We start from the raw sequence: 27,966 nt of genomic DNA, 5'->3' as shown, positions 1-27,966 counted from the left end.
GTTAGTCTATTAAGGTCACAAGGACCAGAACATGGAAATCCATTTCTGATCAGTAACTTGAAAACCATTTGAACCAGAACCAGAACCTTCAAACTTAATAGGTTGGTAGGACTTACAGAGTAGATGACCCCTATTGCTTTTGGGGTCACTCCATCAAAGGTTAAGGTCACAGGGACCATCTGCCTGTCACACTTCATTTTCAGTCAATAACTGGAGAACCATTTGACCTAGAACTTTCAAACTTCATTAGATGATAGGGCTTACAAAGTAGATGACCCCTATAATTTTTGGGTTAACTCGATCAAAGGTCCAGGTCACTGGGGGCTGCACATCAAAAACAGTTTCTAATTAATAACTAGAGAACTACTTGACCCAGAATGTTGAAACATCATAGGATGAATAGAAACGTAGAGTAGATGACTGCTATTGAATTTTGGGTCACTTGATCAAAGTTCAAGGCCACAGAGGCAAGATACCCATTTCTCATTGGTAACTTGAGAACCATTTGACCCAGAATCTTCAATCTTCATAGGGTGATAGGACTTGCAGAGTGGATGATCCCTATTGATTTTGGGGTTACTTGAGCAAAGGTCAAGGTCACAGCAGTTTTTCATAACATTCTTTTAAAATTTCAACTTTAATTACATTGATATATGGTTCTGGGTATTCAGTGCATGCTTTTCTTAAAAATTTTGAAATGTCAATGTTGAAAAAAAATTTGAGGCATGTCCCTTTAATAGAGACACCTTTAACATCTTAACTTTGTTGTCATATAAGGAAGCTATCCACTGGACTTGCAGAAGGCTTATGATATTACCCAGATTTCCCAAACCCTTGTGTGTGAAATAATGCCAGTTTAGGCACCTAAGCTCTTTCATCTCCATTGAAGCTTGCAGTTGTCATGTGACCTTAAATGTTTTGATTTGACAGAAAAAATTGTATGATGTTCAAGTTCTTTCTTTCATATTTCAGCTACGGTAATGAGTGACATACCTGGCCCAAATATTCTTTTTCTGCAATACACGATCAAAACTAAACAGGAGAACGTGGCGATGTTACATAAAAATAAAACGGTGGCAGCAACACACATTCGTAGACCGATTTCAGCAACCAGTGCAAGGCCTCGACGATGTATGTCTGATGGTGAAAGAATGTGCGAAGATGGTTCCTGTATCGCAAGGGTTGAACTATGCCGTAAGTTGATTTAGCTAAGTGAACTATTGTGATCAGCCTGTGTCAAACGTTCATTGCAGTTTGTGGTCAGCACTTTGACTGTTAACATTCTAGAGGTCACAAGTTTTGGCCAAGTCTTAAAGAACTTAGATGAGTTTATTATTTGGTCATTTGGGTTAAAAAAACTTGGTCACTAGGTCAGTTAATAAGAAAACCTTGTTAGCACTTTGATGGCCACAATTTCTGCCTCATTTTCATAAAACATTGACAGAAAGTTTGTCTCTATGAAGTCTAGGTAAAGCCCAAAACTGGATCACCTGAGATCTTAAACTAGGTCAATAGGTCAAATCATAGAAAAATATAGTTAATATGCTAGATGCCATATTTTCTACTTCATTTTTATAATTGTTTGTCAGAATGTCTGTCTCTGTTGGATATAGGACTATCTTAAAATTGGATTACCTGAGATAAAAAAAATAGGTCTGTAGGTCAAATCATAGAAAACCCTTGTTAAAACTTTAGAGGCCACATTTTTGACTTGATCTTCATAAAATCTTGTCAGTATGAAATCTAGGTTACGTTTTAAACTAGTTCTCTAGGTCAAACCATAGAAAAACCTTGTTAACACTCTACAGACCACATGTTTGACTTGATCTTCATGAAACTTTGTCACTAGGTTAAGTTCAAAACTTGATTATCTGACATTTTAAACTAGGTCACTGGCATCAGATAAAAAAACCTTGTTAACACTTCAAAGCCAACATTGTTGACTTGATCTTCATAAAATTTTGTCAGAATGTTTGTCTCTATGAAATCTAGTTTAATTTCAAAACTTATTTATATATTTTGAGGTCAAAAATTAGGTCAGTAGGTGAAATCATAGAAAAACGTTATTAACACTGTAGAAGCCATATTTTCCATATTATCTTCGTAAAAGAGTTCTGAATGTTTGTTGCTATGAAATATAGGTCAGTTTCAAAATTGGGTTATCTGACATCTTCAAGTAGGTCACTGGGTCAAATCATAGAGAAAAAGCTTGTTAACATTCTTGAGGCTTTCTTCTTTATCATCATGAAACTTTGAATGGTTGTCTCAATGAAATATAGGTCAAGTTCAAAAGTGGATTATGTAGGTCAAAAACTAGGTCACTAGTTCATATCATAGAAAGAAATATTGTTAATACTCAAAAGGCCATACCTGATCTTTATGAGACATGTTTGGAATGTTTGTTTGAATTTATGATGAACATGTTACTTGATCACTTGGGAAAAAAACTAGGGCATTAGGCCAAATCAAAGAACATTTTGTTAACACTTTCAAGACCTTTTTATGCCCCCTACTGATGCGGGAGGCATATAGTGATTGTCCTGTCCGTTTGTCCGTCTGTTTGTCCGTCCGTACGAGGTTAACCAAATAGGACTGTTTCAGCTAGTATCAATACCCCTAACTGGAATGACTTGATACTAATGCAGATGTAACCTGTGACCATTCCTCATCTTCAGACATCGCCTGACCTCAGTTTGACCTTGACCTTGAACTTGACCTCGTCTTGGACTTAGGTTGCTTTGTATCGACAATGATGCCAGTGGGGGAATCAAGTTTTTATTGAACACAGCTACTTGTTGTTTTTTTTTTTCACTTTATCATCCTAAATCATAGTCAGAATGTTTGCCTCTATTAAATCTAGGTCAAGTTCTAAAGTGGGGTACCTGAGGTCAAAAATCATGTCACTAGGCCAAATTATTGAAAACTTAGAAAATGATCTACTAATGTTTGTCTCTATCAAATCTAGGCCAAATTAGGTACTAGGTATCAATTTTAAGAATTAGGTCAGGTGAGCAGTACAGGATCTTAAGTACCATCTTGTTTTATCTTGTCAGTATTCAGTTTAACTGGAGAATCAGGTTTGGGTATAAAGACTAGACAAAGTTAAATTGATGAGATATGGATATTAAAAAAAAAACTGCTTTCATGTCACTTTTCAAATTAGTTGCTTATTACTATCACAGGTTCAATACTTCTTCATTTCTGTTCATTTTAATAAGCAGTAACCAACACTGACTTTGAATCACCCGCATTCATTACTTCAAGTTCAAAACCTAGCTAGGGAGCTACAATTCTTTCATGTGAAGGAGATATTGGCTTCCAGAAGGTCTGTCTGAGGTGTCTGTCTGTGTCTGAAATAATCCTCAGAGGGGCACCTGTAAATTTCCTCCACAGACTAAATTGCGTATTGACATTAAAAAATGTAGACATTTCTTACTTATATTTACATGTTCTTGTAGAACTGTTGGGTGCAGAGACATGATTATTGATAAGGTGCTAATGAAATAGCAAGACATGACTTTATAAGAATGAGTAATAGTAAGCCTCTGTGTACTCTGAAATTATCCATACTTGTAGGGGACTAATTTTTGTGAATTTCATAGCAAGGTCAATCCTTGAAATTAATTCACAGCTAACACATAACATTTCCTTTTATTTTAAGTATACAATACTGTGAAATCATTAATATTCATGGGGGATTAATTTTCATGGTTGAGTCAATCCACGAAATTTAATCCCAACGAACAAGTAAAATTCCCATTCATTTTATGTTCAAAAGTTAATATCCACAGATTCATGTCCCCACGAAATTGCCATTTTGTCCAAAATCACGAATTTTCATACTCATGTAATTAAATCATTTTACTGTAATTAATATTGAAAGCCACCAGGAAACTGCATTTTTGGATGAAACCACAAAGTTTTAAGCCCATGAAATTAAATGGTTTCATAACATAGTGTAAAGTATAAAGAATTACTGCTGTAAGTGCTTTCATATTGTAAAATTTGAGAACCAGGTGAAAACCGTCTTGGTGGTAACATCACATAAATTTAAAACACAATGGCAACTTTTATTATCCAATCACAGTTGCTATACAAATTTCTTATTTTCACGTACTTGAAAGACTAGGAACAAGCAATGTCTGGTCTGAGGACGCCTTGTGGCAGTGTCAAACATACCGGTAGATACAAATTTAACACTTCAGTCTGTTACTGTAAGTTGGGTAAACAGTTCTAGAGCCAGTTGAAGTTGGCTGATGATTCTACACGACCTCTTCTTAAAATTAGCCCGCCCGCTTAGCTCAGTAGGTAGAGTGTTGGTCTACGGATTGTGGGGTCGTGAGTTCAATCCTCGGGCGGGGTGTATGTTTTTCGTGACTATTTGATAAACAACATTGTGTTTCTGAAATCATTAGTCCTCCACCTCTGATTCATGTGGGGAAGTTGGCAGTTACTGGCGTAGAACAGGTTTGTACTGGTACAGAATCCAGAAACACTGGTTAGGTTAACTTCCCGCCGTTACATGACTGAAATACGGTTGAAAAATGGCGTTAAACCCAAAACAAACAAACAAATCTTAAAATTATGCATTTATTGTCATTGAGTTATTACTAATGTGTATTGTTCTCCGTAACACACCCTCATAAATTCTCTGTGGATATAGTTAGAGACAAAAATGTCATTGTATATTATTTTGGCCTGTAAATGATCTTATTCTTTCCCCAATATTTCATTCCCAAAGGAAATAAAATAACATTTGTGACAGGCTTTATGGGAAAACACTCCCTGTTAAAAAAAATGCATTTCTGTGAAGAAATAGGGGTTGTTTTAGTTTGTACATTTGAAAAATTTCACAAAATATTCTTTAATAAATAATTTCTTAAAGGTACAGTAGTTTATCAGATCTTGATCAAGTAATGGATTTGGTCTTAGGTTTAACAAATGATCACTTATTCACTGACTGCTTTAAAATACCTCCAGTGAAATTCGTACATGTATTAAGCAGTCAGTGAACACAAATAAGTTTAAATGATCATTTGTTAAAAACTTAAAATCATAAACTACCTTTAACAAATTATTTATCAAAGAATATTTTGTAAGAATTTCGCTGGAGGTATTTTTAGCTCGTCTGATTTTTGAAGAAAAAAATTACAAGGTATTGTCATCACTTGATCGTCGGCGCCGGGGTTGGTTCAAAATTTTGTTTAGGTCCAGCTTTTCTCAAAAACTGTAAGAGCTACAGCTTTGAAACTTTGCACACTTGTTTATCATCATTAGGTGACTTAGTAGGCCGAGAAGCATAACTCTGAGCATTTTGTCAAAATTGTGGCCCTATTTGTTCTTAGAAAATTGTAGTTTCTTGGTTAAACATTTTGGTTAAATAGTTAGAGTGGCCTAGAGTTTTAGAAAAATGAAGTACATATATTTAAATGAACAAATTTCTGTAGAGCAAATTAAAAAAAAAAATGTTAATTAAGAATGTTCTACTGACTGAGGTGACAGTAAAAGAATCGTGCAGTCTGTCAGCATATTGGAAAAACAGAGACCTGGCATGTGACTTATGGTTATTGTCAACAAAGTCACATAGAAGATAACATGCATGTAATTTGCTGGAATTGTAAATGGAAAACATAATTATGAAATATTTTAAATAGGGGTAATTAGATACTTAAATAACGATGAATTATATTTGAGCCGTGCCATGAGAAAACCAACATAGTGGGTTTGCGACCAGCATGGATCCAGACCAGCCTGCGCATCCGCGCAGTCTGGTCAGGCTCCATGCTGTTCGCTTTTAAAGCCTATTGGAATTGGAGAAACTGTTAGCGAACAGCATGGATCCTGACCAGACTGCACGGATGCGCAGGCTGGTCTGGATCCATGCTGGTCGCAAACCCACTATGTTGGTTTTCTCATGGCACGGCTCATTTATAGAGGGAATTTGCTGTTGTAATTTAAGACAATCTCTCATAATATAATGGCAATAGAGGCGTGATCTTGGGCGATACTTTTTAGCTCACCTGAGTGCAAAGTGCTCAAGGTGAGCTCTTGTGACCATTCACTGTTCATCATCCGTCCATCCACACTTTTCTTCAGACAACATCTCCTCTGAAACCACATGATGGAAGTTGTTGATACATGGCCTGGATGTTTCTTGCATGGTGCTCAAATGATTTGGCTTGGAAAGAATTATCTTGTATGAAACTGCTGACCTCATTGACTGACCAGATTTTAAAATAAGTTTACACAGATATTTCTTGGGTGACCCTTTTTAAAGATATTACACAAATTATTCAGTTATTATGGCCCTTTTTGGACTTGGAAATCAGTTAAATTTTTCATACATTTGTAACAGTCCATAATTGGCCTTACCTGTTTGTCATATGGCTTTGAAACTTTGACCACTTGTTTATTATCATAATATACCTAGGACAAGGACTGTCTCTTCAGCTCAGTGATGGCCCTTTTTTTTCGCATACCATTCAATATTTTGTCTTTAAACTGTTTGATATATGGCTTTGAAACTTTGACCGCTTGCTCACCATCATGGTCACACATTGCCATATTGTGCAAGACTTGTCCAAATCTACAAATGCAGGTACATTGTCTTATTTATTCTTTTTCTTTTGTCCGAAAATCTCTAGTAATATTTTTACCCTATACTTCTATCAATGTTTCGAATAGTCGAGCGTGCTGTCAACAGACAGCTCTTGTTATTACTGTATTCTAAAAGATGACTTGCGTAGTTATAAATCAATTATTTGTGCAGGTCGTAATTTAAGGTATGAACATACCTTTGGTGTGACATTTTGTGATCAAGTTTGCCAGACAATTGCCAGTACCTGTTTGCTTTTGACTTAAATCGGCTTGTCTATCCATGTGATAATTATGTATTATGCTTTTATAATACCATTAATATATTATAAAATTAAAACATTTGCTGATGTTGCCTATTTCTGTTTATTATAATGTTATATAGCTGTATGCAACACATAAGATTTTTACTGTAACGGACAAAATGCTGCTGTAAGCAAACGCTTAAATTGTAATAGTAGTAAGTGCAAGTAAAATATCGATAGTCTGGTATAAATCAAAACCAGCTTTGGAAAAAAACTGGCAGTTCAGTCAGGTTCTCAGTGATTTTTTGTTCCAGGATTGTTAAGGTAGTTCTACATGTTGGGATCAAAATTTATTTTTCAATGTAGGATTTGGTCAAAGCTTGATTTTTCAAATCTTCAAAATATACATAAAGAAAATTCGGCAAATAAAAAAAGATACAGTTCTCTGATTTAATTTTTACTAGAGTTATTTGAAAAATTTGGACTTCATACAAGTTTTCACTATGGATAGTTTCTCTTAGTGCCTGTGTTGTCATTCTTATTCTTCATACCCACCTCCACCCTCACACTCACTTATTACGCCCCCCTATAAAGAAGGTGAAGTATATTGTTTTGCAGATGTTGGTCGGTCTGTCTGTAGACCAATCAGTTTCCGGATGATAACTCAAGAACTCTTAAGCCTAGGATCATGAAAGTTGATAGGGAGGTTAGTCATGACCAGCAAATGACCACTATTGATTTTGAGATCAGTTTGTCAAAGGTCAAGGTCACAGTGACCCAGAACAGTTAGAACAGTTTCCAGATGATAACTCAAGAACCCTTAGGCCTAGGATCATGAAAGTTGATAGGGAGGTTGATCTTGATCAGTAGATGACCCCTATTGATTTTTAAGTCAGCAGGTCAAAGGTCAAGGTCACAGCAATCTGGAACAATTAAATGATTTCCAGATGATAACTCAAGAACGCTTGGGCATAAGATCATAAAAGTTGATCGGGAGGTTGGCCATGACCAGCAGATGACCCCTATTGATTCTGAGATCAGTAGGTCATAGGTCAAGGTCACAGTGACCTTGAACAGTTAAACAGTTTCCAGATGATAACTCAGGACCATTTGAGGTCAATAGGTCAAAGGTCAAGGTCACAGTGGCCTGGAACAATTAAAAGGTTTCTGGACTTTAACATGAGAACGCGGGGGCCTTAGGATCATGAAACTTTGTTGATCGTGACCAGCAGATGACCCCTATTGATTTTGAAGTCAGTAGGTCAAAGGTCAAGGTTACAGTGACCTGGAACAGTTAAACGGTTTCTAGATGATAATTCAACAATGCTTTGGCCTAGGATCATGAAAGTTGACAGCAGATGAACCTATTGATTTTGAGATCAGTAGGTCAAAGGTCAAGGTCATATTGCCCCAAAACAGTAGAACTTTGTTTGCCAAATAACTAGAGAATGTATTGGTCAAAGATCACAAAGAGTTACTTATGGCTGGTAAATGACCCATAATAATTACTATTGATCTGAGGTCAGTACGTCAAACATCCAGTGCACTGTGACAAAATAATTTCTGTTCCTTGTGCAATTACTGAATACTTCAAGGGGGGGCATTGCGTGTTCTACGAGCCCTTGGTTCTAAAAATAATAATATCTTGATAAAGGTTATCATAGTCACGCATGTAGTCTTTCCGACAGCTTGTGTCAGTTTTATCATGTAAATGAGCTGCCTTATACTAGCATGATTTTTTGTTTTCAGCGGAGGAGCAGCTGATGAATCAGAACACGATTTTGATCATGATCATTGTGGGGCTTGCAGTGGTTGTGTTTCTAGCTATACTCTACTGTTTCCAGAAACGACAGCAGCAGGCTAACAGACAGTTAGGTATGATCCTTGTTACACCCTGGTTAGGGGTATATACAAGTCATCTTACAGTTGGTCTGTTGCAAAACATATTGGTGCTATTTTTTCCACACCTTTAAAAGGATTCTAGTTAAAATCATACACAGGACCATGAAGTGTGGATATGACATTTTTCAGGGTCTGTTGAAACATTGCAAACGTAAGAGCATTTGTACTAAAAAAATGTATTTTGATATCATTGGTAAGTGATGATTTTTGGCACAAAGTACTTCCACACATGACAATATTGAGTCAGCTAAGGCACTGCAGAGTTAGGGGCTTTCGGTCACTAAGACGAAATGTGTATAATGTATTATTTGGGAATGATAGCTTTTAAATGGAGTTGAATGAAACTTCATGCATGTGATCCCCTTGAAGTTAAGATGTGTTATGGACTGATGGAATATCATTCCTAGATCTGTTCTAACTGTATTGAGATGAATAAGTAATATTAACAAACAAAGTCAGTATTCGGGGTTAAAAAAACCACCAAAATACATATTCTTTCTTTATTTCAGTTTCTGACCTCCGTCTAAAATGCGCATGATTTACAATTAGTAAACGGTGTAATTATTATTTAATATTATCGGAGAGAAATATTATATACCAGCATCATTCCCATGTAGCAGAAACCATGGAAACAAATTAACCTGAGAATGTTGTTTTTCATTCTAGCTCTATTTTACAATCCTGCGGTCTTTTCTCCTGCAAATTTCTGATGACATGTTTCTATCAATACCTGATAATTTCCGATTACATTGTTTACTGTAAATACTGAAAATATTTTTGAGGTAATAACTTTCACTGACTTTGCATTTTAGATTATAAAAAAAGATAGTCTTCATAAAAACTTGCATTGGAATTAGTTTTATGGGAGACATCTGATGTAAAATTATTGAGCTAAGGTCAAGGTCACAGAGGCCTGAACATGGATTACCCTTTCTGATCAATAACTTGAAAACCACTTGACTCAGAATGCTGAAACGTCATAGAATGATTGGATGTAGTCTGAACATGGAAAATGGTTTCTGGTCAATAACTTGAAAACCACTTTATCCAGAATGTTGAAACTTAATAGGATGATTAGTCATGCCAAGTAGCCTATCCCTATCTTAGCCAACCATCCTGTCCCCTATTCACTTCTTGCCTATTACTGGCTGTGCCACTCATGGAAATATTACATATGATGTTGACTGTAAAATGAATTTTGATTTTACACTGAAACAAACAAATTTTAATATCTTCTGTTTACCAAAAGCATGAAATTTCATGCCAAGAAATTTTATGATTGTACTGATTTAGCATAAAATCAAGTCATTTTGGATATTACACAATCTTCAGTATTACAGTAGATTTGATAATTATGTCTCCCCCAGGAGACATATTGTTTTTGCCCTGTCCGTCCGTCCGTCCGTACGTCACACTTCATTTCCAAGCAATAACTGGAGAACCATTTGACCTAGAACCTTCAAACTTCATAGGGTTGTAGGGCTGCTGGAGTAGACGACCCCTATTGTTTTTGGGGTCACTCCGTCAAAGGTCAAGGTCAAGGTCACAGGGGCCTGAACATTGAAAACCATTTCCGATCAATAACTAGAGAACCACTTGACCCAGAATGTTGAAACTTCATAGGATGATTGGTCATGAAGAGTAGATGACCCCTATCGATTTTGGGGTCACTCCGTCAAAGGTCAAGGTCACAGGGGCCCGAACATTGAAAACCATTTCCGATCAATAACTAGAAAACCACTTCACCCAGAATGTTGAAACTTCATAGGATGATTGGTCATGAAGAGTAGATGACCCCTATTGATTTTTTGGGTCACTCCATCAAAGGTCAAGGTCACAGGGGCCTGAACATTGAAAACCATTTCCGATCAATAACTAGAGAACCACTTGACCCAGAATGTTGAAACTTCATAGGATGATTGGTCATGCAGAGTAAATGACCCCTATTGATTTTGGGGTCACTCCATCAAAGGTCAAGGTCACAGGGGCCTGAACATGGAAAACCATTTCCGATCAATAACTAGAGAACCACTTGACCCAGAATGTTGAAACTTCATAGGATGATTGTTCATGCAAAGTAGATGACCCCTATTGATTTTGGGGTCACTCCATTAAAGGTCAAGGTCACAGGGGCCTGAACATTGAAAACCATTTCCGGTCAGTAACTTGAGAACCACTTGACCCAGAATGTTGAAACTTAATAGGATGATTGGTCATGCAGAGTAGATGACCCCTAACGATTTTGGGGTCACTCTGTGAAAGGTCAAGGCCACAGGGGCCTGAACATGGAAAACCATTTCCAATCAATAACTTGAGAACCTCTCGACCCAGAATGTTGAAACTTCATAGGATGATTGTTCATGCAGAGTAAATGACCCCTATTGTTTTTGGGGTCACTCCGTTAAAGGTCAAGGTCACAGAGGCCTGAACATTGATAACCATTTCTAATCAATAACTTGAGAACCACTTGACCCAGAATGTTGAAACTTCATAGGATGATTGAACATGCAGAGTAGATGACCCCATATTGATTTTGGGGTCAGTCTATTAAAGGTCAAGGTCACAGTGGCCTGTTCATGTAAAATCATTTTTTGGAAATAACTTGAGAACCACTTGACCTACAATGTTGAAACTTAACAGGATGATTGGACATGCAGAGTAGATGACCCCTATTTATTTTGAGGTCACTTGGTCAAAGGTCAAGGTCACAGGAGCCTGAACAGTGACTTGAGAACCACTAGGCCAAGAGTGTTGAAATTTAGCGGGATGACTGGACATGCCAAGTAGATGATCCCTATTGCAGCCAACCATCAGTGTCTCTTTGACTTTCGCTCCTGACCCCTATTGTCTTCTTGCCTATAGTACTTTGCATTGGGGGAGACATGCGCTTTTTTACAAAAGCATTTTCTAGTTTTTCTCTCACTATGGTGAATATTCTATATTTACTTGTAAGTTATAGTATTTCTTCCCATCCTTAGTTTGGACTGAGCAACTTAATTGTAAGTTCCCAAAACATGTTACATGTTTCAGGTGCCGATTCCGGTCTGTCAGAAGAATGTGACAATGAATCACTGTACGCTCCTCCACCTGCATACGAGGAAGTTGTAAATAGCAACATGTATCCTGCAACACCAGAACAAAGAAGAGTAATATTATATATGAAAAATTATTTATTTGCATGTCAACTTATAGTATTTTCTTTTAAATGGAAATTTATGGCAGTTTTTGTCATGACAACCGCCCAAAGTGATCTCTGCTGTTGATATCGTATAATATTATGGAAACTTCTTCTAAAATCTCTTTTAAATATTTTTAAATGTCCAGTCTTATTTACAATGTATGTGTAGTTAACAGACAAGGTGATTTTTGTTAATACTTTATTGTATTATGCATCGTTTCTAAAATACAGAAAATCTTTTTTTTTTTTAAATGAGCATAGAAAGTTTCATCTGAAAAGGGTTGTTACATTGACTTTTCTGTAATGCATGTGATGTGAGACAAACTACCTCCACCTTTGTCAGTCTAGAATGTGTTTTAGATATTAACTCTGGTGAATTTTAAATGTTTCTTTGTTAGTGTCATAAGGTATCAGTTCTAAAAGGTATGATGTTTTTATGTTTTCAGTTACGGCAGTTGTCATTGGATGAGCCACGCAGTCCGATGACTCCGCCTCCAAATTATGCTTCAGCATTAATCATTCTTGCTCAAAGTGAGGAATCTATCTCATCAAAACAACATTCACAATCTGATCTTATCAGGCGTAGTGTCTCGCTGGACCAGATTCAGGATGCAGCACCAGAATCTTCGAGAGACAGTTCTGATTCATCGTGGAAACGGAAATATTCAAAAACTAGAAATATATTCAGATTTAGTCGACAGTTCAGTAAAACTAGTGGGAATAATAGTTTGCGAGCTAGTGAATCACCAAAAACTCCACGGTCTCCACCCCCGTACCCACAATCTCCACTTATTTATCCGCAGACTCCGCCACCCCCATTAACGCCGCTTCCAAATGAAAATGAATGTGCAGTTCAGGAACAAGGAACAGATTCTGACATTGTCACGTAGCGTAAACTAATGATGTTTTATTTCACTACAAGTACTTTCACAAAATATATATCAAACTATTTGTCTGTCACAAAACTGTAAATCGGATTCATGCAGTTATTTTTGCAGAAGTGTATTCAAAACTTTTGTGTTTGTTGCAATATAAAGTTCAGTAAAATTGTGCTTCAACACATCTGTATTGTGTAAACTGTGTCTGTGTTATGTAACGATGTAGTGGGGCTTTTTATTCTGCCCCATGATCATATGGCATTAGATATTTATCCTGTGATTAGAAATACTCCAGCCCAGAAGTGGTAATGGAATAGCGCAATTGTCATTGAAAGTTAACAATTCCAATTCAAGGACTGAAATGGATTACCATACTAGTGTTAAGTATGTCACTAGAGGATGAGATTTAAGCATTTATTTAGTCAGTCTGTATATTCAGGTTAAAATTCTGTCTTGTTTGTACAATAAGTCAGTGTAATTATTCAGCTTTGCATGTTATATAATCAAACCTGTACTTAAGACCACCTGTGAACAAAGACCACTAGCCGTTAAAGACCAATAGTTCCATTTCCCATTTAAACATAATGCAGATTAATCCAAAGAAATTTAAATATTTTAAACACTGACACAAGCTTGAAAGTATCCGTGAGGACCACCAACAAATAAAGGTCTCTTCACATCACTCACAGAATGGTCTTTATATACAGGTTTGATTGTATACTGCAAACTGTGTAGTAAACACAATAGGTCTAGATCGATTTATATATATATACTATTCTAATTTATCAGTAATCTTTTTGATATTGAAACTTTAAGCAGTTTTTGCATGAATTTATTTTTAGCTCACCTGTCACAAAGTGACAAGGTGAGCTTTTGTGATCACGCGGTGTCCGTCGTCCGTCCGTGCGTCAGTGCGTGCGTCCCGAAAACTTTTGCTTGTGACCACTCTAGAGGTCACATTTTTTGTCAGATCTTTGTGAAAGATGGTCAGAATGTTCATCTTGATGATATCTAGGTCAAGTTCGAAACTGGGTCAGGTGCGGTCAAAAACTAGGTCAGTAGGTCTAAAAATAGAAAAACCTTGTGACCTCTCTAGAGGCCATATATTTCATGAGATCTTGATGAAAATTGGTCAGAATGTTCACCTTGATGATATCTAGGTCAGCTTCGAAAGTGGGTCACGTGCGGTCAAAAACTAGGCCAGTAGGTCTAAAAATAGAAAAACCTTGTGACCTCTCTAGAGGCCATATCTTTCACAAGATCTTCATGAAAAGTGGTCAGAACGTTCACCTTGATGATATCTAGATCAAGTTCGAAACTGGGTCACGTGCCGTCAAAAACTAGGTCAGTAGGTCAAATAATAGAAAAACCTTGTGACCTCTATAAAGGCCATATTTTTCATGGAATCTGTATGAAAGTTGGTCTGAGTGTTCATCTTGATGATATCTAGGTCAAGTTCGAAACTGGGTCACGTGCAATCAAAAACTAGGTCAGTAGGTCTAAAAATAGAAAAACCTTGTGACCTCTCTAGAGGCCATATATTTCATGAGATCTTCATGAAAATTGATCAGAATGTTCACCTTGATGATATCTAGGACAAGTTCGAAATTGGGTCACGTGCCTTCAAAAACTAGGTCAGTAGGTCAAATAATAGAAAAACCTTGTGACCTCTCTAGAGACCATATTTTTCATGAGATCTTCATGAAAGTTGGTCTGAATGTTCACCTAGATGATATCTAGGTCAGGTTCGAAAGTGGGTCATGTGCCATCTAAAACTAGGTCAGTAGGTCAAATAATAGAAAAACCTTGTGACCTCTCTAAAGGCCATATTTTTCATGGCATCTGTATGAAATTTGGTCAGAATGTTCATCTTGATGATATCTAGGTCAAGTTCGAAACAGGGTCATGTGCGGTCAAAAACTAGGTCAGTAGGTCTAAAAATAGAAAAACCTTGTGACCTCTCTAGAGGACAGACTTGTGAATGGATCTCCATAAAATTTGGTCAGAATGTTCATCTTGATGATGTCTAGATCAGGTTCGAAAGTGGGTCACGTGCCTTCAAAAAGTAGGTCAGTAGGTCAAATAATGAAAAAATGTTGTGACCTCTCTAGAGGCCATATTATTCATGGGATCTGTATGAAAGTTGGTCTGAATGTTTATCTTGATGATATATAGGTCAAGTTTGAAACTGGTTCAACTGCGATCAAAAACTAGGTCAGTAGGTCTTGAAATAGAAAAACCTTGTGACCTCTCTAGAGGCCATACCCTTGAATGGATCTTCATGAAAATTGGTCAGAATGTTCACCTTGATGATATCTAGATCAGTTTAGAAACTGGGTCACGTGCCTTAAAAAACTAGGTCAGTAGGTCAAATAATAAAAAAAAACTTGTGACCTCTCTAGAGGCCATACTTTTCATGGGATCTGTATGAAAGTTGGTCTGAATGTTCATCTTGATGAAATCTAGGTCAGGTTTGAAACTGGATCAACTGCGGTCAAAAACTAGGTCAGTAGGTCTAAAATTAGAAAAATCTTTTGACCTTTCTAGAGGCCATATTTTTCAGTGTATCTTCATGAAAATTGAACTGAATGTTCACCTTGATGATATCTAGGTCAGTTTTGAAACTGGGTCACGTGCGGTCAAAAACTAGGCCAGTAGGTCTAAAAATAGAAAAACCTTGTGACCTCTCTAGAGGCCATATTTTTCATGAGATCTTCATGAAAATTAGTGAGAATGTTCACCTTGATGATATCTAGGTAAATTTCAAAACAGGGTCACGTACCTTCGAAAACTAGGTCAATAGGTCAAATAATAGAAAAACCTTGTGACCTCTCTAGAGACCATATTTTTCAATGGATCTTCATGAAAATTGGACAGAATTTTTATCTTGATAATATCTAGGTCAAGTTCAAAACTGGGTCACATGAGATCAAAAACTAGGTCACTATGTCAAATAGTAGAAAAAACGATGTCATACTCAAAACTTGGTCATGTGGGAAGAGGTGAGCGATTCAGGACCATCATGGTCCTCTTGTTTATTTTGTTTGTTTCTTATGATATTAGATCTGCAAACACATCTACATCTTTCACCCAACTGTCGATTTCCGACTATAACTGTGGACAATTTCCATATGATAACATATTCTTGTATGTTTTATCAGCATCCTTCACCATAACAGCAAATTGTTTTTCATAACAAGCAGAGATCGTAGACAGAATTACATACAGACAGTGTGTAATCTCGCAGAAAAGGCCAGTTGTGATTGCAGGTCCACTACCTTAATCCTGATATGAGCTGTGCCATGAGAAAACCAACATAGTGCATTTACGACTAGCATGGATCTAAACCAGCCTGCACATCAGAGCAGTCTGATCAGAATCCATGCTGTTCACTTTCAAAGCCTATTGCAAATAGAAAAACCATTAGTGAACAGCATGGATCCTGACTAGACTGCACAGGCTGGTCTGGATCCATGCTGGTCGCAAACGCAATATGTTTGTTTTCTCATGGTGCGGCTCAAATGTTCTTTCAGAGTGAAATGTTATGTAGTAGTAGGGTATTTGATCTCAGTGTACATATATGGTGGACAAAACCTTTCCATGTTTAGATTATATATATATATAAAAGATATTACAGGACTTACATTTGAAGGGAGTTTTGGTGGTCTAAGGTTTACATCTTACATCTTAGTACTTACTCAAAGAAATTGTTTACATTACAAGCCTATTTATTACAGTCTGTGAAATATAGCGTTTTTGTTTGATATTACTGTACGCCAGAACTTTTTGTGTCATTATTTTGGGAGGATTTCCTGGACAGCAGCAGTATTCATAATATAAAGATTTTGTACTTTATATCTTGAAATGATTTTGAAAATAACATTGATTAATTCAAGTTACAACTGTTTTAAATTTGCAGTTAAATCTTCTGATATTGGAAAATCATTTTGTGAGTATAAGTTAATCTCCTTGCACAATATCAGTGAAAATGGAATCATATAGAGTAGTGCCCAGTTTACTATGCAAATTATATGCCTTTCAATGGAACATCAGTAGGAAAATATTATTACAGGACAAACAGATATATTAGGACAAGAAATTATTTTATTTGCCAACTTCTTTAACGTGCAAAATCATTTACTTTCTTTGGTGTTTTTATCAAAATATCAAAATGTATGTTTTTTGGGGGGTTGTGGTGGGGGGGGGGAATAAAATGAATGGGGTTTTCATGCATTTGGTAGAATTTAATTCTGAAGATTTATTGTCAGAACCACAAACTGCGGAAATTAGTCCCAGATATATATATTATCCCTTTGCTGAACATGAATATGCCTTTTCGACCATTGTAGATCTTGATCAGCCTGCAAATCCATGCAATCTGATCAGGATCTGCACTGTTCGCCATTCAGTCTGTATCTTTTTGGTAAGCACCTCTTTTAACAGTTACTGGTACAGTCCAAATTGAAAGATTGCAAGTTCATTGTTGAAATTTAGCAGGGCAAGGGTTAACGATTTCAAAGTATCTGAATTACCTGCAACTAGAAAAGCTGTCATGAAGTGATCAATTTTCAATATTTAGTAAAACTATATTTAAGGGATTAATGTGCAATATATGAATTTTATTCATCTGTGTACTAACATTTAACTGTTTTTCTCATATTTTTGTTTTTGTTATTCATTGCTATTTAGAGCTTTAACCCTATGTTAAATTGAAATAGTTTACTGCAACATGCTATACTATACAAGATGCCTCGTGATTTTTGTTTTTCTCATACATCCTTGAAACTGTGAAATTGTTTAATTTTGTGGACATGAAATTTTGTGATTTTGGCTAAAATCAGCCATTTCATGGGAATATTAATGTTATAGTTCCTATCTTTGATATAAAATGAATAGGACTTTTATTTGTTCATTGGATTTAATTTTCTGGATTGACAGAAACCATAAATTCCAGAAAAAATTTGTCCTCGAAAATAATAATGATTTCAATGTAATCTAGCTCTGTTTTACAATTTCAATAACAGATTGTCACAGAGAATGTGAGCTGTGTTTGTGAACTTGGTTAAAACACTAAAATTTGCAAAAATTCTGATTAATCAATATCTGTAATAAGAATGTTTCTAGAAATATTGCGCCCAGGAGAGTTTTTACTATGTAATCTGATGGAGTGTACAGTTAATTATAATGATGATGTAAAAACCCACGTGAATTCTGTAATTGTAGTGTTACTGTGTCTCATATTCTCTTTGAAGTAACAATTAGTTCAAAATTATAAATTAAAATGATTGGACAGACACAGTTGCCAGTAACAACATTTTAATTAAAGCTTGCAGTAGTTTTACACGTTTGATAGTCAAAGGACTTTACACATAATTTGGAATTATCTAAAGTAACTGGTACTTCCTTTTCAATGATATGGTGGTAAATAGGGGCCTCCACAGCCGCATGGTTAAGTTCATTGATTTAGAATCACTTGCCACTTACATCTGTGGGTTCAAGCCCTGCTCAGGTATTCATGTCCAGTGCCTAAAGTAATGCTCATATCGGACAACCGGGTTTCCCTCTACCATTCAAAGCTGGAAAGTTGCCATTTGACCTTAATTATGTTTGTATGACTGAGCTCGAACAAACCATATTTAGTTGCCCTTAGCTACTTAGTTAATAAAAAATACATCATTTTCAAATATATTTGGGCCATTCCATGACAAAACCTGTATTAGTTACAAAAAAAATCAAAATTGAGATAACAAAATATTCATGAAGAACATTCTTTTACCTTTTAAATCTGAAACTGTTAAGAAAATATTTTCACTACTTTAACCTTAAGCCTGCTGGCGGCAAGCGATTCTGCCAGTGCAGACCATGTACTGTTTGATATTCAGTCAGTAAATTCAGTGAACACCCCTTTGAATAATAAGTGGTATTGCCCAAATTGAATGATGGACCAGTCCATTTCAGAAATTCAGCAGGGTAAAGGTTAAAACTTACAATGCTGTTAAGCCAATCACCGAATCATGAAAGCCGTATGACATTGTTGAGCATTGCATGTATTTTTCATGTCATTTATGGGGCAAATTATGTGTATCACTAACTAAACATCATGCATTTGAATATTTCAGAAACAGTTTGAAATGATTTTTTGAAAAATAACTTATCCATGTATTTTTGTGTCATCACAGGATGGCGCATATGAGCTTCAGTAATTTAAACTATTATGCAATAATTATATCATGTCACTAATACAGGTTTTCTCATGGAACGGCCAATATATATGTGAAGTACCTTACTGATACTTTATAAGGTTCTTGAAAAAGCAATTTTTAACTCGCAACACTATAAAGCAACAAGAAAACATGCTGCAGTTGCCACCTTCATCAACTAGGGATTTAGTCATACCCTGACAGTACAATTAAGCAGCAAAGCAAGATGCATTTGACACTTATTGATTTGTCACTTTCATCATCTTCCTGGAATACATAGAAAGTCCCCCGTGCCAGTATGGATAGAGCAGATTAGATTGCCTTCTGACTTTTCTAATCAATTCAGTATTGCAAATGTTCATGATAATCAATCTGAATAGTTCAATAGAAGTATAATTAATTACCCACTAGAGTCAAAGGACAAACTGGTTTTTCTAGTAGACTTTGTTCTATTTTCTCAAAGGTGATAATGGTAATTGCTTTTTAATGAGACATAAGTAAATGTCCCTAAAACATATTATATTTTGAGCTCATTATAGACATTGAAAGTTATTTCTCAAAATTTGTAACATGATGAGGCATATAGTAACAAGTCTAGTGATGTTGTTGCACCATAAAAAACAGCTCATCTGTTTACCAAGTTATTTAATGTATAAGTATAAGTTATTTTCCTGTTAGTTACACCCTTTATTACACCATTTTGGCTCTCGTCTTTAACAGGCTATTTCGGTGGTGCAGAATTAGGTAACTGTGTCTGTATTTGGCATGTTAATTACAGTTGATTGTAGCATATTGATTGACAGGATGCCATTCATTCTGGTAGTACTGGTTAATTCCATGGACAAGACTTCCGCTCTTCAGATATTTTCAGACTTTCCATTTTCAGTACATTGACTTAACAATTTGTACCTTAAGTCAATCTTTCTTGTCATAAGCAAAGATTAAAATTATGTCTTGGTATGAACACTAGTCAGCTTTACGACAATTAAAAAATGGTAATAATTTACTTACTCCTGAACAGTGAAAACCATTTATAGTGGTCTTTATTGGGAGGTGGTCTTTATTCACAGGTTAAAATACATTGTAAATGTTAAAATGGGAAACAAAACATGTGGTCTTTAGAGCCAGATGGTCTCTGTACAGAGGTGGTCTTTAACACAGGTTTGACTGTATTTGATTAACAAAAATAGACAATGTCTGAGTCTGTGGACAAAGAACAGTTGACAAAATGATGGTAAAATCCAGCTAGCTCCAGCTTTGAAATATGGATAGTGGCCATTTCATCTTAATTATGTTTGTGTGACTTAAAAGCCAACCAAAAACATAACATATTTTTAACATGCCAATTTGCCTGAATTTAGATCATTAAGGAGAGAAAAAGCCTACCAGTCTGGTGGTCTGGTGCTCACCTCTTGGCAAAATGGTTTCCATGACAATTTTGTCAGAAGACACAAATAATGGATCTAGGAACACAGAGTAGGTTAACTGAAAAGTTAACTTTAAAACTACACATACATGAAACATTAGGTAAAGACACCAATCAATTCTCTTTCTTACTGTTGCTCTAAAATAGGCAAATAGTTCAATAGTTCTTTTTTTTTTTGCTGTTCAGTGTGACAATGCTTTCCTCCTATATTAGATATTGTAAAATTTCAACAATGTTATAACAGTCTGAGTTATTTACATAGCAAAGCTTATCAGCATTTCTTAACAGAATTAGATATTTGAAGTTATGTAATTACTAGAATTAAGAAGCTGTGAAAATCAACACTTGAAAAATGCAGCTGTAATGTTGTAAAAGTTAAGTGGTGTTTAAGAGCTGTAGTGCTTGTATTTATATTGAATAAAGCAACTTTATTCTCAAATCTTCTAAACCTGCATTTAGAGAGGTTATTTGATGCTTCTAAATGTAGGAACTCTTGGGAATTGTTAACACAAGTGGCACGTAGTGACTTTAATATGAAATTATTTAATTTTGCATTGAATTTTGTGATTGTTGCCAGAATAGGTATTTTGGTTGAAAAATTAATCCATGGATTTCAACTTGAGAAGAGCAAATGCATGGGAATTTCATTTTTGTTCTTTGGAATTTAATATGATACATTGATGCAATAACATAATCCATGAAAATTGGTCCCCTATGATGGCTATGAATATTAATGCTTTGACTGTATTTTTTGTCAGCTTTTCTTGAAAAGTGCTATTCCATTGTTGTAACTGTTATTTTCAAACACAGATAAAATACTTAATATTATATATTGTCCAGGACCCAAGGTTATGAAATGGAGTTAGGAGACCAGTCTTAGAATGAAGACTTGTCGTTGGTCAGTTTGAAATTATTGCTCAGTAGCAACCAGTCAGATGCTGGAAATTTGAGAGTGGTCTCCAAATCAGTTTTATTACCTTTGAAATTGGTTTTCCTACTTAGTGTTAAGATAAAGTGTAATACTTAAAAGTGGTTAAATATTTATGCATTATCTTTGAAGAAGTTCCTTTAACAAGTCTGTCAAGTTTTGCTGCAGGGTTGATAAAAAAGTGCCTTACACTACACCTGTTCTGTATAGACTTCCAGGCAGGATTAATTAACAAACAACTGATGGAAGTAATTAAAGCGTAATAACTGAAAAGAAAACAACATATACCCCATGTTAAACACTTATGAAAAGAAAATCATCTCTCCCTTCTTGGTCTCCAACATAGGATTTAAGAGAAAACAGTTTTTAGAAAATACATCAAGCGTGAACATGTGAAAAGTAAGCATTCTTTACTAATAAGAAGGCTTTTGTTCTTTCTTCTTTCACCTGAATTACCCTCGTTAAATCTACAGTATGTTGTGCATATGTCAACTTGGTGAAGTTAATGTAGGGTAGCTGTGATGACATTCGTCAGTTATTTTGCATTTATAGAGAATTCATATTCAAACATAAATTGCGGTTTATCTACAGGTTCATTGCCTTATGACAGTTTCTTGGCTAGTGATGTTTGTATAAACCATTGTATCACAGTACTCTCATTAAGAAATGAATATCCAACCAGTGATTTGTCATTGAATAAAATCATTGTTCGGAGTTTAGATGCGAAGAATTTATATCACGTAGGCGCAGTCCATGTCATATAATAATACGCATCTAAATGACAAATAATGATTTTATTTCAGCGCAAATCACTGTTTGAGATATATTATTCTGATTCTAACACGTTATCAAGGATTATTATGTATGTCCTTGCCAATATCTATCAAATATTTGCCCAATTTCTGTTGATCTCTTTTTCCAGCGCGCCGTAATGCTGTCTAGTGCCATGACGTAATAATTGTAACGTCAGAAAAATGAATTCTTGCAAAAAAACACACAATTTTCAGCCTTCTATATTTGATAGGAAAACAAATAGGTCATGTTGGAGTGGTGAATAACAACATAATGTTTATTCAATTATTTATGTGATTGTATGCATTGCTATCGCTTTCTTTTATATATGTATACAGTAGATCTCTTGATCACTGAATTAATCCTAATTGTATACTAATGAATTTATTATGCAGCAATGAAAGTAAATTGTTTTATTAAGTTCAAAGGTAAATTAACTTCTGGGAATTAAAACAAAGTCTCAGTGAACAAAATCACCACCACCCCCTTGATTTTTCTGATTCTGAGGCTGATAGATCTACCAAAACAATTTCTAATTCATGAGTACACAGTTAAAAAGTGTATGATTTTCAAGTTCAGTATCTGTTATATTTCAATGAAAGCATAAGTATGCATAGTTGTTGTTTTAATTAAAAATCAAAGTTAAATCGGATATTTTGTTTGCCGTCAGCAAATTGTGAGTGGAGATTTTGCCGCTAGGGATTTTGTCCAACATTCTAGTTTTGATTTTTAAAGAGCACGAAGCCTCATATTGTATAAACTAAATGGTTCAGCCTCTCTCAATATATATCGGAGGATATAGTTTGATAATTATTTTGTTTTTGAAACTGTTTTGTGTTTCTGTTGTTTTTGTTTTCTATTTTGATATTGTACAGATTTTTGTAAAAAAAAAGTCTTTGAGAAATGTTTATTGCATATTGTTAATGCAAAATGTTGTACATGTTTTGATAATGAACTTGGTGCTTATATATACTGTTGTAAATATTGTATCTTTAAGGGTTTGTGTAGTTCATGTATCAAAAATTCCTTTTGATTTTTATAAAATATCAGCAAAGATACATTTAAAACAGCTGGTCATTAACGTTGTTGAAATTTATGAAATATGTATTATGTAAGACTTATATTTTGTAATACCAAACAGAAACGTTCGTTTTCGTGTAAATTCTGTTAAAAAACTGAGATAAGATATTAGACATTACCTGCATTTCCACACTTGAATATTTAGGTTCAAAAAATAAGATTTCATGACCTGACCATTTAAAGGGGCATACTGCCATATTGTAAATAGTGAGATAGTACAGTCAAACCTGTCTTAAGCAGCCAGTCAAGGGAACCACTCAATTGGCAGTTTAAGACAAGTTGAAATTAGAATGAAAAAGTCATTTTTTAATGACAACTGACTGGTGCCTTAATAGAAGTGGCTGCGTAATACAGATGGCAGTGTATGCAGGTTCAACAGTACTTTCAGTTGTAAATGTAAAAGAAAATTAAAATCAGTGTTCTCTCAAGTTCTAGGTAATCTGTATTCATAAGAACACTTAAACCATTTGTAGAATGTGCTATAAAATGTCAGTTACACAGTAGTGTCAGTCACATAGTAAAAAATGTGATGTTTAATAAAATCAGACACTATACTTATTACTTTATGACTTTCCAATATTGTACAAATTTGCATATCTGTCTTTAGATTTTAGTTATTGTAATGTATATCTGGACACTGGAGGCATGTCCCTTTAAAGAGTTGTGATTACAAGAGTGAATAAATTATATATCAGTAGTAAACAGTCTTTCCAAACTATTTGTATGTCTGTATAACTCAATAACTGTCCGTCCTGTATAGATCTATTTTTCTCTGTAAAAATATTAAATACATTTATTACAATGTTTTCTACACATTATTATATACTAAGTTAATTCATTACAGATATTTCCATTTTTTTCACTAGGTCATATAAAAAATGTAATTATTTCAATTGTCTCTTTTTTGAAGAGCATTTGAAAAACGGAGGATTTTTTTTAAAAAGCAGTCTGAGTTATTCTGAGGCATTCACTCTGGCTTGCTTGATGTTAAGGTTTTAAAAGTAATGCACTGAATATTTAACTGAAAATAAAGTTCAATTTAAAGTGATGTGTTCATACTGTTTTTATAAAAATGAAAATTGAAGTTGTTAAAAAAAATTTATAGGAGTAAATCTTCTGAGATGCATCTTGGCTAAATTGTTACTGACTTTGATAACATTCCTCTTCTTATTGTGGGTTAGATATCAGGTTTGGGATATAGAATTCTGTCATGAGAGGAAACCATCAACCTTGTTTAAGGAGGTAGGTTACCTTGTTACAAGGGTAAATTCAAATTAATTGAACCGCAGCATGTTATTGTATTTCGTGTAATATGAAGTTTAAACTGCTACAATCTCAATTTCGTTTATCTCTGTCCCTTCAAGTTCAATTTTCATCCAGGTTTGAAGAACATGACCCTCCAAAGGTATTTCATATTGAAAGAAGAAGAAAAATACGGATATATAACAGTTTTCAGTGTATTTTAGTTTCATTGATATCCGTAGAAGTCTGCATAATTGATAATTTCACTGGTATGCACGTTATCTTTCTAATACAAGCTTAAAATGTATATGTCGCGGGGCTCGTGTTTCCATGGTAACGCATTTTCTCTCATTTTTAGCTCGACTATACGAAGTATAAGGAGAGCTATCCTACTCACCCCGGCGTCGGCGTCGGCGTCTTTCCGCGTCCCCACCTTGGTTAAAGTTTTGGTGCACTTTCTTTTTTTTCAACTTATCTCTGTAATTACTTGATGGATTTGATTCAAACTTGAAATACTTATTCCTCATCATCATCCACATCATCTGACATAAGGCCATAACTCTGGCACCAATATTTCATGAATTATCCTCCCTTTTCACTTAGATTTCAGGTTAAAGTTTGATGCACTTTCACTCTATCTCTGTTATTACTGAATGGATTTGATTCAAACTTAAATAGTTGTTCAGCATCACACCCACATCTAGACACAAGATGCATAACTCTGGCACCATTTTTTCAAGAATTATTCCCCTTTTTACTTAGAATTTCAGTTAAAGTTTTGGTGCACTTTCACTCTACCTCTGTTATTACTGAATGGATTTGATTCAAACTAAAATAGTTGTTCAGCATCATCACCCACATCATATGACACAAGATGCATAACTCTGGCACAATTTTTCATGAATTATTCCCTTTTTACTTAGAATTTCAGGTTAAAGTTTTATTCATTTTCACTCTATCTCTGTTTTTACTGAATGGATCTGATTCAAACTTAAACAATTGTTCACATCATTACCCTTATCATATGACACAAGGTGCATAACTCTGGCACAATTTTTCATGAATTATTTTCCTTTACTTAGAATTTTAGGTTAAATTTTGATGCACTTTCACTCTGTCTCTGTTATTACTGAGTGGATTTGATTCAAACTTAAAATAGTTGTTCAACATCATCACCACCACCATTTGAAGCAAGGTGCATAACTCTGGCACCATTTTTCATTAATTATTCCCCATTTTTACTTAGATTTTAGGTTAAAGTTTTGATGCACCTTCACTCTGTCTCTGTTATACTGAATGGATATGATTCAAACTTAAAATAATTGTTCAACATCATCACCCACATATATGACACAAGCTGCATAACTCTGGCACAATATTTAATGAATATGCCCTTTTTGCTTAGGATATACTTAATAGTGTTTTGATACATTTTATCTTTACCTCTCTTATTACTTTAAGTTTATATTTTGACATAGACTCAGACTATTGTGCAATATCTTCATCCACAATTGGAGTCATTAAACACTCCAGTGACAGCGCTAGTTTCCTCAGATGTGCCCAGTTTCACTATCCAGCATCGAAATAGTCGAGCGCGCTGTCTCCTGTGACAGCTCTTGTTAAACAACTATGTATAAAAATAGGGGTTTTCGACGGCTTCAGTGCCATTCTGTTAATGACCAACATGAAATATTTGGGTAATATTATTAGCAAAATACCAAGCACTTTACATGGTACCCTATTTTTCTTAAATTTTAAAGAAACCATGGCAACAGAGATGTTTAAAATAGCTTATATCTTGCTGTTTGTCGTAAATTCTTTAAAAAATATTGAATAAGATTATCTTTCTAGTTGATGTAGCTTTAAGACATATTATTTCTAACGTAGGTTACATTTTCGTGTTATTTGCATTTATTCAAACAAATTTCACAGCTTGGAATACATACAGCAGTGCCCCTCGTCTGCCATTTTTCATGGAAAAATCGTTCAGCGTGCTGCTGTTATTCTCATGGATATTGTTGAAATGAAAATAAAAAGCCAAAGCTGTGTTTCTTAAATCGACCAGTGTCAACGCTTTTGAATTTTACATTTAGATACGTAGGTCACGGGCTTCGTTTCCATGGTAACATCAATTCAATTCAAGAAACCACAATTTTCTACTGAAATTTGAACAATTTTAGATCTTAGTTTTAGTATATAAGTAACAAATTATCAACGGAACCTGAAAAATAGGTATTACAAATCAAACTGCTAGACTTTTTATTTGAAAATGGCCGTAACAAGTAATCTTTCACCCAATTATATTACAAATAACATTGGTTTCCATCATCCATTTTCTTACATTCCGCATAACATTTCAATATAACTACATAAAAGAAGCACAATACTGATTATTATTATTTAGAGCAAAAGACTCATAAAAATATTTCAGCAAATAAAGGTTATTTGAAAATAGTTAAAACAAAGAAAATGTACAGAATTACGTACTTTCAAGATAAAAGCTATTAATTTTGCGCGGTAGCTGTCACGTAACGTCATGACGTCACTTTAAGGCAAAATTGTTTTGAAGCGTTTCTGCAGGAATTTATTCATTATTTCTGCATAATTATAGATCTACCATAAAGCATCAGATCGAAGACAAGTTCATGATTTGTTTTCAGAAGAATTAATATACAAACACAGTAGTTGTCGTAAACGTCATCATAAATCGTCACGTTAGCTTCTGGTTGGACATGCGCACATACAAATATGAAGGTAACCTACCTCCTTAAGGAAGGTTGGTGGTTCTACCCAGGTACCCAGGTGCCTGCCCATACCTGAAATAATGCTAGGAGTCTACTTCCACCATGAAAAGCTGGAAAGTCACCACATGATCTATAATTGTGTTGATGTGATGTTAAATGAAATTATGAATGAAATAATCAGCATGAGTTTTCCTAAATTCTCGGTGCTGGATTTCACTTCATTTGTCATTTCTGAGACGTGTTAAATATATTTTACATCTTATTCTGTTTTTGTTTTTTTTTGGAAATGACATAATTATTTGAATTTGAATTTTGAAAACTATTATCTGAAATATTCATATGTTAGTAAACATTGTCAGAAAAAAATAAAAATTCTGGAAGATATTTGAAGATTTCATTAGGTTACAATCTTTTATCGCTAGATTTAAAACTATTTAATGTATCACAGATTAATGAGTCCATATTCATATTTTTTCAAGTCTTAAATTTAGACTTTTAAAATGAATCAACAGGAAATGTAATGAAACTTTGCATGTACCAAGCATATAAAGACAAGCAAAATCTCAATAGAATAAACATGCTACAAACAAAGTTATGGAAAGAATTAACTATGCACCATGCTTATATCCAATTTTCAAAATATAACATCAGAAATACAACATATGTTAAAGGAATGTATAATCACTGTGATATTGATACAGGGAAGTAATGTCATAGTTGTCTCCCCTGATCTTATCTTTAATATGAAATGGTTGAT

General features: G+C 34.8%; 1 protein-coding gene across 3 annotated transcripts in view; it reads left to right on the top strand.

The window, feature by feature from the left end:
- The window catches only part of LOC123548712 (uncharacterized), a 57,911-nt gene extending 33,970 nt beyond the window's left edge, over positions 1 to 23,941 (top strand). For all 3 annotated transcript variants that reach the window (XM_045336217.2, XM_053546095.1, XM_053546096.1), the window contains 4 exons: positions 973 to 1,194; positions 8,589 to 8,714; positions 11,772 to 11,887; positions 12,366 to 23,941. In XM_045336217.2, the coding sequence (XP_045192152.1) occupies positions 981 to 1,194; positions 8,589 to 8,714; positions 11,772 to 11,887; positions 12,366 to 12,809 (900 nt within the window). In that variant the 5' untranslated portion in view covers positions 973 to 980 and the 3' untranslated portion in view covers positions 12,810 to 23,941. The remainder of the gene's footprint in view (positions 1 to 972; positions 1,195 to 8,588; positions 8,715 to 11,771; positions 11,888 to 12,365) is intronic.
- The last annotated feature ends 4,025 nt before the right edge of the window (positions 23,942 to 27,966 follow it).

The sequence above is a fragment of the Mercenaria mercenaria genome, chromosome 6 (assembly GCF_021730395.1).
Source record: "Mercenaria mercenaria strain notata chromosome 6, MADL_Memer_1, whole genome shotgun sequence".
NCBI lineage: Eukaryota > Metazoa > Mollusca > Bivalvia > Venerida > Veneridae > Mercenaria > Mercenaria mercenaria.
The sequence above is the reverse complement of the archived record's forward strand: the minus strand, read 5'-3'. Positions and strand labels throughout refer to the sequence as shown.